Here is a 14,282-nt window from a genome sequence, read left to right on the forward strand (position 1 = left end):
AGTAGGGCAAGGCGGCCGGGCCCCTCCCATTCCGCCTTTTCTTCAGCGTCCTGCCGCCGGCGCTGACTGCGGGCGCCGGGCCACAGGCGAGTGTGCGCAGGGACTCCGGACACCCGCGGCAGCGAGCTGAGAGAGCAGTCTCCACGAGGACCGAGGCGGACCCTCCGGCGCCATGCGCGCCCTCCCCGGCCTGCTGGCGGCCAGGGCGCCTACACCCCGATTGCTCCTCCTCCTCCAGTGCCTTCTCGCCACCGCGCGCCCAAGCTCGGCGGACGGCAGTGCCCCAGGTGTGATGGCTACAGGGGCCAGGGTAGGGAGGGCGGAGGGCGCGCAGGAAGGGGCGCGCGAGGCTTGGGTCCCCGCGGGCAGACGGCATCGCCGGCGCGCCGGGCAAGGGTGGCGGGGAGAGGCGCCGGGATGCTGGTAAGGGTGGGTGGCGATTGGCGGCGGCGGCCTCCCATTGGCTACGTTTGTGTCACCTAAGCTGAACCCTGGAACTGGGGCGGCTCGCGCTCCTGCGGTCTTTGGGGAGAGATTGAACAAACAGCGCCCCACAATTCGGGGGCGTAGGTAACGGGGGGGAGTGTGGTTTTTCCTAGGAAGAGGTCAGTGGGGTGTGTAGGTGGATGCAGGGACCAGCTAGCGACTTGGCTTGTGCAAATGTGGAATGAATTTTGAAAGCCACATTTTCCCAAGGCCTACTCCCTTTTCTTGATTCCAGAGTAAAGCTCCCCCTTACCTCCTTCCCTCCTCTTGGCAGGTGGGTTGGCTTTGAGGAATTTTTTTTTTTTTTTTTTTTTTTTTTTTTTTTTTTTTTGAGACAGTTTTGCTCTTGTTGCCTAGGCTGGAGTGCAGTGGCGTGATCTCGGCTCACCGCAACCTCCGCCTCCCGGGTTCAAGCGATTCTCCTCTCTCAGCCTCCAGAGTAGCTGCGATTACAGGCATGCGCCAGCCACCACGCCAGACTAATTTTATATTTTTAGTAGAGACGGGGTTTCTCCACATTGGTCAGTCTGGTCTCAAACTCACACCCTCAGGTGATCTGCCCGTTTCGGCCTCCCAAAGTGCTGGGATTACAGGCGTGAGCCACCTCACCTTGCCAAGGATGTTTTTTTTTAGAGCTGAGAGGGGAAAAAACTTCATAACCAACCAGCCAACCAAAGATCCACAACTTACAGGATAACGTGTGTGTATCTTCATTTTACACCGTGATCTTTGAAAACAAAATGTGTGTGTGCGTGTGTGTGTGTGATTAGTGCTTGCTGTTTTATTGTTTAAGACACTTTGACAGAGGGATTACGTGCAAAACATTACCAAAGCCAACACGAAAATTGCCGTTTTACCTTCACCTGTTTATAATTACTTTTCATGTTGAAAGGAGTCCATCCAACCTATTGCAGGTTTCTGTGTCACAAATGTTAGCAGCCAGTAAGGGTAATAAAACACCACCACCTCTCAAGCTACTCTCAAGGTAAATATTGGCCACCAGTAACTAAAATTGGGACATTATTCTACCTAAAGTTTTCAAACTCACATGGGAATTTATTTTCGTGGGCTTGTAATATGTGGAATTTTTGTAATACACTATAGAGAAAGAAGGCTAATCAAAAGGTAAGACTATTAATTTTCATAAATGCCTTTTAAAAGGTCTCGTTGTTAACAACTTGGACAGAACATCTTGGGTTGCTCTAGTTCTAAATTTCCTTGTGCCACATCTCTTTTCCATCATACCACTTATTGTCCAGGCCTGTAATTCCAGCACTTTTGAGTGCTGAGGTGGGAGGATGGCTGGAATCCAGGAGTTCAAGACCACCCTGGGCAACATAGCAAGGTCCTTTCTTTATTTAAAAAAACTTTTTAAAGTGCGGTTGTGGTGATGTACACTTGTAGTCCCAGGTACTTGGGACGCCAGGGCAGAAAGATTGCTTCAGCCCAAAGTTTGAGGCTGCAGTGAGCTATCATGGTGATGGTGCCACTAAGCTCCAGCCTGGGTGACAGTGCAAAACAGTCTCAAAAAAAAAAAAAAAAAAAAAAAAAAAAAAAAAAAGAAAGAAAGAAAGAAAGTAAAAGAAACAGAATTGTCCGGGACATTTTTCCCCCTTCTGGGTATCTCCAATTCTTCTATCCCTGGTTCACCTCAGAGTATTGCAGTTCTGAGAACCAGTGCATTCTGGATTCATTGTAGAAGTTTGATTCTCTACTTGACTGTATGTCAGAAACACCAGAGAGCTTGAAAAATTCTGATACCTGGATCTTTCCCTACGAAACTCTGGTTCATTTGGCTTGGTATTCAGTGTGGGCATTAAGAATTTTTATCAGCTCCCTGTGTAGCTTTAAATGTGATTTTAAGCTGGTTAAAAACCACAGCTTTAAAATGATATGGTCTAGAGAGTGCACTGTTAGGTAAATACTTATTCCATAGGCATCAGGGTTAAGTTGATATGCAGAGAATATCTCTAAAGAGAGAGAGATAAAAAAGGAAACAAATGAAAGTGGAATAAATGAAGGTGTAAAATATAAGATTAATGGGGGGAGAGGATGTCCCTCTATGTATATGGTGTAAGTTCTGTCCTTTTAGCTCCACTTAAGCTAAAATTGTGGAGTAATGTACAAGACAAAAGTTATGATGTTAGCATCGAATTTAAGCCAGAATTAAAAATTGTCAGGCACTCTCAGCTTGTTTTCTAGATTCTATATTGATCTCTGTGAAATTTAGTTTTCTCTTTGCCAAAGGATATTGTGAGGTTTACTGGATATTTTTTTACCTAGATGTATAGACCTACATACTTGGACATGGGTTTTCTGTTAACTTAAGACTTTGAGTCAAATTTTAATAATAAGAATAGTTATATATATATAGCCCTATGAGTTAGCATTTTTTTTTTAGTTCCAGCTGGAAAAAAAAAAAAAAAAAAAAAAAGAATTGTCCAGGACGTTTTTCTCCCTTCTAGTTATCCCCAGTTCTTCTATCCCTGTTTCACCTTTCAAAATTCATCTGAGAGTATCGCAGTTCTGAGAACTTCTGCACTCCTGGGGAATAACCCTGTCGCTCAGGCTGGAGGGCAGAGGCACATTCACAGCTCACTGCAGCCTTGACCTTCTGGGCTCAAGATGAAGAAATTGGGGCTTAAGTTAAGTAATTGCCCAAATACGCATACTTAGTTAAGCAGTAGAGCAGGAAATTTGGCATTGGTCCATCCAGTGCCCGTTTTCTTAAACACAGTGCTTAAGCACAATATCCAATTGTCTCTCTGAGCTAATTGGAAATGTCTATGAAAGTTCAGAGCTACTGACAGCATAGCCTATGCATCTAAATGTCTGACTTGCACTGAATGACATGCTGACACAGTTTGAGTCCTAGAATAAAATTAGGTACAGGGACTCTTTTAAGGTTTTTTGATTAAATAAGACATATAATATATCTTTGTAAAGGATACATCAGTGGGAGTATTTAAATATCATTATTATTACTATTACATGGCACGAATTGGAGAAATGGGTCATGTTTATCTTTTGAAAAATGTTTGCAGTAGAATCATTTTAAATGATCCTTTTAACTTCCAGAGGACATGGCTTTTGCATTCCCTTTATGAACCCCCTTCCCTACTAACCCCTCACCCCAAACACAGCAGCTTTCTAGTAATAAATATTTTTGAAGCAAATATTATTCAAGCACCCACATATGTCTGACATTGTTAGTCCATATCTCAGTAGAACATGCTAGCAGTTTCTATCTTTAAGAACATTTAAAGGGGTTCCCACTGGACAAATCTGGGACAAATTGAGCATCAAATAAATGATAATATTAGTGAATTGCAACTCATTTAATAATATGGGAATTTATGAGTACCAACTGATGTAGATTAAAAAATGAGTCAATGAAAAGTTTGATGGGGTACAAAGTATTGAAGTTTCAAAGTAACTCTTCAGAATGTGCTTATTAATATCAAAGGAAAAAGAGTAATTTTATGGTGGAGAAGCTTGGCCGACAGCACTTTGATCAAATGATCAAAGACCAAAATCTGTTTAAAGGGAACAGATTAGCCATAAGCCTGCCTTTATTGATTTATTTATTCATTCATTTAATTTTTGAGACAGGGTCTCATTCTGTCACTCAGGCTGGAGTACCAAGGCACACTCATGGCTCACTACAGCCTTGACTTCTGGGCTCAAGGGATCCTCCCACTTCAGCCTCCCACATGGCTGGGACTACAGGCATATGCCACCACACCAGGCTAATTGTTGTATTTTTTGTAGAGATGGATTTCACTGTGTTGCGTAGCCTGGCCTTGAACTCCTAAGCTCAAGCAATCTTCCTGCCTCGGCCTCCCAAAGTGTTGGGATTATAGGCGAGAGCTACTGTGCCCAGCCTAAGCCTACCTTTAATAGTGATGTTTCTGATGCATGAACATTTTTACCCTAAGTTTATCATCACAAAAAAATTATATGTTTAAAACATTTGTTAAGAATTAGGGCAACTGACTCTTCCTCATCTTCTGTCACCCTCATTCTCTTCCCTCTTCCGTCTCATCTTTCCCTCGATAGATCCTATAGTTATTTGGTGGGGAAGAGGAAGGAGACATCCTTACTAAGTGGATGGAGCCCAAGGGGCTCAGATCAGGATATCTGAGGCTGACCCTGGTAAGGATGGCATCCAGGCAGGAGGGCAGCCTGGTGTGGAGTGTTAGGGCCTGAGCATGGTGAATGGGTGCTTCTGCAGGAGGCAGCTTGACACAGGGTCCCAGAGTTGATTTAACAAGGCTTTTGTGCAGGAGCAGCAGATGGGTGATATTTGATCCCAAACAAGATGTGGAGGAAAGCATGTAGGAGGGTCAGACCAGCGATGGAGGTTGGAGCCCGAGTGGGTAAGGAAGACCTCTCTGTGGGGACAGGTGTGGCAGTGGCAATGAGAGTTTAGCAATATACAGGGTGATTGATCAAATAATTAAATCTAGGAACGATAATAGGATCTAGGTTTTTCACTAGAGAAGAATGAAATAAAGATAGGGAAAAAGTAGAATGAACCCTGTGGTGTTGGATTGCAGTTGGCAGTATCCCTGTGAACCCATGACATTAAATCCCTGTCTCTTTACCTATGTCTATATAGGCATATAGATTTAAACAAGTTTATGTGGAAATATATGGATGAATACATATGCATGTCATATACATATATGTGTATGATATACATAATAAGTTGTATGTGTGTGTATACGAATATGTGCACATGTATTCTTAGCAGTGATTTCCAGTAGTGATGAGTATACTTAGCCCTCAGATCTTGGATTCTAAATACCATTCTTTACTAATAGTAACCAAGGCTTCTTGGAGAAATGGCTGATTTCAGGCCTTGAGTGGGAAAGTAGCAGATAAGCCTAGAACATCTTGTGCCAGAAAGCAATGGAGTGCTCAAAGGATAATGAGTCATGTCAAGATACAGGAGCCGACATGAAGGGGTTCCTACTGGACAAATCTGGGACAAAATTGAGCATCAAAATAAATAATAATATTAGTGGATTATAACCCATCTAATAATATGAGGATTCATGAGTACCAACTACTGCAAATTAAAAAATGAATCAATGAAAAATTTGATGGGGTACAAAGTACTAAAGATTCAAAGTAACTCTTCAGAATATGCTTATTAATATCAAGGGAAAAAGATACGGAAGCTTGGCAGACAGCACTTTAATCAAACGATCAAAGACCAAAAAATGGTGTGCCATCTGAGACGATCTGGTAAGAAGAGCACAGCATCACTTCTATGATGTTCCTGCCAAATGTGCCTGCCTCAAATATAATCATATATCAGCAGAACTGTCTTGGAATTTTAATAAGTGTCAAGGTTATGAAAGTCAGAAGAGACTGTCACAGTTCCAGAGTGAAGCCACATTAGAGAGAAGTGACAGCCAATGGCAATGTTTGATTCTGAGCTGGAACCTTTTGCTACCAAGTGCATTATAGGGACTTTTTTTTGAAATTTAGATGGGGTATAGGGACGAGATGGTGCTTCATATATATTCATTTCTTGATTTTAATGGCTGTATTGGGATGGTATGGGGAATGTCCTTTGTAGGAAATAGATGGTAATGTTTTCGTGGGGCATGAAACATCAGGTCAGAAACTTACTCTCACATGGTTCAGAGGAGAAAATGTTCTGTTCTTGAAATGTTTCTGCTACTTTGAGATTGTTTGAAAAGAAACAAAAAAAATTAGTTTACGTGAGAAAGATTCAGTTTACATAGGCATTAAACTGAAACAATAGTTGAGAAATCTGTTAATGTTGTTAGGTATCATTTTCCAAAGGTGTATATGCCCTCCAACAAAAACAAATCACATGTGTTGAGGCTATTTGTCCTAGAGTGTAATCTTTTGACATTAACTTTGTACAGCTGGTCTCACGTATTGCACAATATAAGGTGAATGTTAGAAATTAACAACTTATGACATATATGCTGATGTAGGAGAACAAACCTCACAACACTTTGCTAAAAATAAACTCTACTCCTGATAAAAATTGCCACTATTTAAACATAGAATATCTCAAATAATGTTAGAATAGAAATAATGAATGTTGCCTTTAAAGAGTTGTTATTCTTTTTTTTTGAAAATAGCATTTTCCTGGCATTTTTGAAGTTATTGAGGTTATTGTACTAATGTGTCTCTAATCCCAAACCAGAAGCTTTTAATAGCCTTACAATTATATACTTCTGAGAAACTGAAAGGGAATTTAGATACCTCGTTTGATTGATCTTGAAGCCCAAAGTGCTTTTCTAACTTAGCCAATAGCAGTGAGATAGCTAATAACTATGACTGTTTTCCTGGTTTGCATTTCAGCGTCCATCCAGCATGTGGTTTTCCTTCATAAAAAGTCCTCAAAATAGACCCCTGGCAGGAGGGTGTTCTTGGGAGGGAAAGGTGGCAAAAAATGTTCACACTTTAAAATGTCTGCACCTAAACTATGCAGCACAGGAATTTAGGGCCACAGGGCCATTGAAAGATTATTAAGAATCATCACATTGAAGAATCAGGGTTGCCGATGTACCTGTCCAAAATCAAGGTTTTTCAACTTTGGTACTATTGGCATTTTCTGCTGGGTAATTCTTTGTCCTGGCAAGCTGTTATCCTAAAATGTTTAGCAGCATCCCTGGCCTCTACATATGTGGTGGGTGAATTGTACACCCCAAAAAGATATGTTTAATCCCTGATCTTTGGTACCTGTGAAAGTGACCTTATTTGGGAGTAGAGTCTTTGCAGATGTAATGAATGAAAATAAGGTCATACTGAATTAGAGTAAGCCCTAAACCTAATGACTGTGGTCTTTATAAAAGAAAGGAAAGGGAGATTTGGATGGAGACATACACAGAGGGAAGATGATCATGTGAAGACAGAGGCAGATGTTAGACTAATGCAGCTACCACTAGCCAAGGAATGCCAAGGTTGCCAGCAACTCCCAGATGCTAGGCAGAGGCAAGGAAGGATTCTTCACTAGAGAGTTCAGAGAAGGAAGGCCCTGCCAACACCTTGATTTCAGACTCCTGGCCTCCAGAACTGTGAAAGAATATACTTCTGTTGTTTTTGCCACCAAATTTGTAGTCATTTGTTATGACACCTAATTTGTGGTAACTTGATGTGGAAACTAATGTAACCTACTAAATAAATGTAGTAATCTTCCCCCAGTTGTGACAAGCACAATGCTTTCAGACATTGCCAAATGTCTCCTGTGGGGCAAAACTACCCTCAGTTGAAAGCCACTGAACAAAATCCCAACTCTTACCAAATAGACTAACAATTGAAACATTTAACAAATCTACAGTCTTTAGAAAGAACGGAAATCTTAGTAGTTAACTTTTGGGGTTTATTTTTTAATAAGTTTTTATTTGGCATAAGTTTGACTGTTAAAGTATCTTAGTGACCCATGTAGAGGTGGTTTGAAACATGAGAATTTTTACATTGCCCTTTGAAATGTATATTATTGGCAAAATTGTATATTTTTTAAAAAGATCAGTTTATTTCCATTCCTATACCATCTAGTTTTTAAAATAGTTTTACAAGACTGGCAAAAGTGTACATTGTACTTGTCAGTAGGCCTTAAAAAAAAACTTGTCTGTAAAGGCTTCTTGTCCAATAGTTTCCATACTATGCAGAAAATATCAAGAGTTCTTTATGTGGAGTGTTGTCTGTCCCTGACTTAGAAAGTCTGACTTATAAATGTCCCCATCAGGATTAGTGTGTGTGTGTATATGTGTGTATATATATATGTGTGTGTGTGTATATATATGTGTGTATATATATATTTTTTGGAGATGGAGTCTCACTCTGTCATCCAGGCTGGAGTACAGTGGTGCGATCTCAGCTCACTGCAACCTCCGACTGCCGGGTTCAAGCAATTCTCCTACCTCAGCCTCCCGAGTAGCTGGGACCACAGGCGCACGCCACCATGCCTGTCTAATTTTTTATATTTTTAGTAGAGACGGGGTTTCACCTTGCTGGCCAGGCTGGTCTCAAACTCCTGACCTCGTGCTCTGCCCGCCTCAGCCTCCAAAGTGCTGAGATTACAAGCATGAGCCACCGCGCTCAGCCCCGATAACTAGAATTTTTTGACAAGCTTTTTTTTTTTTTCCCCTTGTTTTTCTTCCTTTTTGGATGAATCTCTCTGGAGTATAACTTCCAGGACTCAGATATGCCTTATTTCCTTTCTTCTCCTTCTGCTGCATTTATGGACAGGGGATAGGGCTACTGTGTTCCTAAAACCCATAATTCTCCATGTGTTGTGTATAATCAGTATTTTACTTAGTAATGAGGTATTTTACAGCTAAGTTTTAACCATATCATGGCTTAAGTGGCGTTTACAATTTGGCATGGGATCACATTGTTATATATAATATTGCTTCCATGAAGAAATATATTCTTATTTCCAAATCTCCATTTTATGAATAATATATAATCATTCCTATCAGTGTTTCTGTAATTGGGTTGCACGTTTATAATGCTGTATATCAGAATGTTAAAATTAAGCTTCATTAAGTACTGCATGTTGATAGCAATCAGTATAGAGGTGAGAAAAGGAAAGAGAAAGAATAATACTTATTTTAAGAGTAATTGCTTGTTACACTTTTTTCTTAATTCAGTTCGGACCCTTCCAAGATTTTTACATATAATAAAGGGATTTGGGAGGCTTTAGAGAGAATGTTTATTCTTAATCAGAGATGTAGTTGCATTTATTTACTGATTTAAAAAAGCAAGTCTTAAGACCCAGTGCAGTTTTCTAGTGTTAATTATTTTTCTTCCCAACTTCAATTAAATGAAGCCCTCAAAATGAAATATGTGAAAATGTTACCTTAATATCTTTAAGTAGAATTATAGCATGTTTATTTCACTTGAAAGTCTTAATGGAATAAATTATAAGCCCTTCTAGCAACACATATTTTAAAATATAATATGTGAAAAACTAAGTAGAGACCATTTTGCTATTTCACAGAAAATTATAGCAGGTGAAAATTAAGATGTTACTCAATTCTTTGATGCAGTATTCTCATGCCTCATCTGCCCTGCAAAGGGAGAAAAAAGTCTTTTGACTTCTTGAGCAACTATTTGATGTTACTCTTTCATGTTGATATTTTTGTCTCTACCTATAAAAGAATGCTATATGGAAGTTTTCCAGCAATGATTAAGAAAGGGTGAGTTTGATAACTGAGAAATACATGTTATGATCTTGGCATCATCACTCATATTTATACAACTTTTCTGATCCTCATTTTTTTTCCCTATCAGGTGAGGTTTACAGTGGAGACATATTTTCAAAGCACTGAGCTGGGCATACTGCGTTTGGAAACCCTAAGTAACAAGTCAGTGACAGAATTTGAATTAAGACCCCAAATTCCTTCCTCTCCATTTTATACTTCTTTTTGTGACTCAGCCTAATCCTTTTAGGGAAGTATTCAAACCACATCTGCCTGAGTCTCCTGCCAATTTCCTTTAAACCCCAGTGTTCGCTGAATCAGCCTCCTGCCAGCTGTCCTCCAACTAAAAGCAATAAGGTTTACATTCTCACTTTCTTGGTTAAAAAATATCTTGCCTAAACAAAGAACTTCTTTTACTATCCTAATACCTTCTGTAGGCTGCCCTGCTTTTCCACTTAAAGCATTTCTGTATATTGCCTCTTTAAGGGACTTTTCCCAAGGCAAAAACCACACAGCAGTAATATATGTTCTTTTGCACTTGGGGCGTTTTCAGTGGAACCTGAAGCTTGATCAAGATTAATGCTTTAAAGGGAATATGAAGTTAAGGTGCTGGTGTTGTTTGGTTTATGGATGTCTCATTGCATTTTTAATATGTGAGCCTGCAATTGGAAATGGCCTCAACAGCTTGTATATTCTGGAAATACCCAGACTTCCCTACCTCTGGAAACTTGGTGTTTCCTTCCTTTCCGATTTCTTCAACTGTCATCAGCTTAGATTCTGCCAAAGCCAAACTTAGACTCATTTTCTCTCCTTGTTCTAACACAGGTCCCTGTTGAGCCCATCCATGACAAGTCCTAGTGATCAGTAAGGGAGAATAGCCCCAGCATTGGAGCTCATCTCCCTGAAATTATCTTCACCCTCCTTCCACCACCAGACTCAGGCTTCACACTCTAGCCCATGTGCCAATTTGTATAAAATATACTGACTAATTATAGTCTATACTATGCATTAATGGGTGCTGCTGTGAAATTTTAATGACTCTCAATCTCAAATTGTGGGCCTAAACCCCTGCCATTATGATCCATATAGCCCTTTAGGGACCAAGTTTGCCCAGCTTCATATTCCCCATCAGTACCAAGTGTGCATCAGATATTGTGTATCTTCACTTACTTAAGTGGAATAGGAGTAAGAATGACAGAACACATTTTTTCTTTAGTGTATGTCACTCTTATTGTTACTGATACTGTGAACAATAATAATAAATGATGCTGGAAATCTCAAAAAGGTTATGGGCTTGTTACAGGGATAAAGAGTATAGTAAGAACCCTTAAGATTGTATTCTGCTCTGTAGTTGGGGTACCCCTGGGGAGGAAAGCAAAGATACCAAAGCTTACGTTTTGCAGGCTTCGCAGAACAGATGATATAGTAGAATAGCTGTTTCCTTCTCATCCACCCCCACCTGGCTTCCTGTCCGTAAGTGAATATCATCTGCCTTGATCTTCCTGAAATATTTTGTCTTTAATATAACTTCTAAGTATGCTAGCCCCAAGAATGGAAACAAGGAATTTTCATTAGGAAAATAACATTTATGGGAGCCTTTCTTTTAAGCAGTGTGTGTGTGTATGTTTGTGTGTGTGTGTGTGTGTGTCTGAGAGAGAGATAGTTGGGGAGGGTGGGAGGGAAGAGAAAGAGAGAGAAGGGGGAAAAGACAGAGGGAGGGTAATGGGGGGAGAGGGAGAATGGGAGAATATGGGTATGAATATGAATGAATAAATAAGTGAATGAATGAATGAATGAATGAATACTAGATGTGACTGGAGGAAAGGTCTTGTATACTTGATAGCCCAGTGAGAAACTCCGTACATATTTTCCTATGTAATCATTGTAGTCTGATTTAATACGTTATTTAAGGACTTTTTTCTTCTTTTTTGAAAGTATTATAAGTTCCGAGATACATGTGCAGAATGTGCAGGTTTGTTACATAGGTATATATGTGCTATGGTAGTTTAGGAAGTGCATTAAACTTCGGAAGCTGTTTTAGAGGTGATTAAACCTTAGGAACACAGCCTGTTGAAGAGTTAGGTTCTGCCAGGTACGTTATTTTATTAGGCAATATTGTAAAAGCAGTGTTCTAAAGCTAATGTAACGAAAGGGATCACCAACTTTGATTATATTTTTCATACATATAAGAAAATGAAAGAACTGGAAATCTAATATTGTACTAGAAATAACTTTCTGAACAGATTATTTTTAAAAAGTGCAATAAAAATGGCTCAGGTTTCATTTAAATTGAATGGGATTTAATTTAAATAATGCTGCCAAATTTATAATAATAAGCCTTTTTTCCACCTTCTTTGACTTGTTTGATATATTTGAGAGGTTTCCTGGAAGGTAAGGTCTGGTACTGTAAAATAAAAGGAACAGTAGGCCATGTTGTCAGCTGGGAGCGGTGGCTTACGTCTGTAATCCCAGTGCTTTGGGAAGCCGAGGCAGGCAGATCATGAGGTTAAGAGATTGAGACCATCCTGGCCAACATGGTGAAACCCTGTCTCTACTAAAAATACAAAAATTAGTTGGGCGTGGTGGCGGGCGCCTATAGTCCCAGCTACTCAGGAGGCTGAGGTAGGAGAATCGCTTAAACTGTGGAGGCGGAGGTTGCAGAGATCTGAGACCACGCCACTGCACTCCAGCCTGGGCGACAGAGTGAGACTGTGTCTCAAAAATAAATAAAAAATAAAAATAAAATAAAATAAAGTAGCTTCGAGGAGAGTGAGAGAGGTGGAAATAGAAACCTTGTTTCTTTAATGAAAGTTCAAAAGGAGAGAGAAGTGACAGAGGCAGAGGAAACTGAAAGTCAGGTGATAGAGGGCATGCCTCTTGGTAACCGTAGCTGGAAAACAAATAGCAACCCAAAGTGGCCTGTCAACCATTTTATCTTCTCTGTTCCTTGATGTCCATTTTTTTAAAAATTCCCTCTATTAAGGTCTGCCTGTCACTCTTCTTTCATCTTCTCTCTCTGCCTCTTCATGTCTTTCCATTTTCTGGCTCTCTCATATAATTCTTTGTTATCTTCAGTTTATTTATGTTTTGTAAAGAAACTATAATAGTGTAATAAAAATGGAAGGCGTTATTTTGAAAAAAAGCCATCTGATGTAAGTCAGTAGGGATTTTTAGGTTAAAAAAGAAAAAAAAATCAGAAATTTTTTTCACATTTAATAGTCTAATATATCTCTAAATGTCTTTGAAGTATATAAGACTGAGCTTTCTGAAAACACGGTTTTTCATTAATAGTTCTCAACAGTATTTTAGCTGTTGCAAAGTAGTTTTGAGATAGTCATTTACTTTTGGTAAGAGTGTGTAATCACGTGTTCTTTCTCTTATAGATTTGCCTTTTACAAGTCTACCTCTCAGAGAAGAAATGATGGCAAATAACTTTTCCTGGGAGAGTCATAACATATCACTGACTGGTAAATGTATCATGTTTCAAATAAGGCAATTCCAAAATAAGGGTTTAAGCAATTTTTCTTAAACAAAGCTGCTGCTTTTTGCTTTGTGAAGTGGTAATCCCTGTTCCTGGCCTGGTGGGAAAAACATACCAGTAGTGTGCTGGGAATCTCATGTGGTGAGGATGTTTTACTGGGGACGCACAAAGGAGGAAAATATTCCAGACATGCTAGGGCTAAGAATGGCTCCCCAGAAAATGGATACCTGAGAAAAGGGAGAATCAATTTTGATTTGCGGATACTCTTATGTTTTCATTAATTCCTGCTGGTACATCCATTACATCACTATAGGTCAAGAAGAGAATTTGTGTATCTATTGGAAGACCTTTAGCCAGAGAAAGTAAAGATGATATCAAATGAGTCACTGTGCTAAGGAGAAGCAAGAAAGGAACTCCAAAATTAAACCCAGCCCTGCTTTCTCTGCTTTTTCTTTCACAGTTTTGGATTCCATGTTTCCAAAGTAATCTCAGTCTTTTAAATTCCTAAGAGTGATTAATCTGGTTTAGGAACAATATTAAAATTGTATAATTAGAATTTAAAACATCACAAACCTAGCTATTAAATCAATAGTTAGGTTTTTCCAAATACACATCTAGTTTTTAACTATCCTCTAGTCTTATGAACTGTTTCTCTATTTCTGTTTAATATGAATAGAAAGTGTGTGTGTGCGTACCTGTCTGTTTCCAAATCTGATAAGAATGGAATGTTTGCATTGAGCTTTTTGAGGGAGCATTTTTGTAACTTTGTACAGCTTTTGTTTGTTCCCAAATGTATGGAGTTTTGTTTGTTCCCAATGTATGGAGTTCATTATTGTAAAAAATAATTATTATAATTTTCCTATGTTCTTTTACTTTTTTCACGTTCTAGTTGTTGGTTGCCTCTGTTATGATGAAATGTTTCTTTAAGAGACTCATGTGAGAAAGCAGTTTGCACATTCTTTAACCAGCCTGGCAATGTCGGCAGCAGGGCACCCCTTACTCAACCAGTACAGCTGTGGCCTGGAAACAAAACGGTCAATGCTCAGGGCAGGAACAAAAAAATGGACTTTTTAATTGTTACCAGGCTGGTTATTTACTTACTTAACCTGTTTGGAGGG

At 39.5% G+C, this 14,282-nt stretch overlaps 1 protein-coding gene across 1 annotated transcript in view; it reads left to right on the forward strand.

The window, feature by feature from the left end:
• LOC105499344 (embigin) overlaps positions 1 to 14,282 on the forward strand; it is a 57,464-nt gene continuing 43,182 nt past the window's right edge. Inside the window, exons 1-2 of the mRNA XM_011771887.3 lie at positions 1 to 287; positions 13,067 to 13,150. Of these exons, the coding sequence (XP_011770189.2) occupies positions 173 to 287; positions 13,067 to 13,150 (199 nt within the window). The 5' untranslated portion in view covers positions 1 to 172. The remainder of the gene's footprint in view (positions 288 to 13,066; positions 13,151 to 14,282) is intronic.

The sequence above is a fragment of the Macaca nemestrina genome, chromosome 6 (assembly GCF_043159975.1).
Source record: "Macaca nemestrina isolate mMacNem1 chromosome 6, mMacNem.hap1, whole genome shotgun sequence".
Classification (NCBI taxonomy): domain Eukaryota; kingdom Metazoa; phylum Chordata; class Mammalia; order Primates; family Cercopithecidae; genus Macaca; species Macaca nemestrina.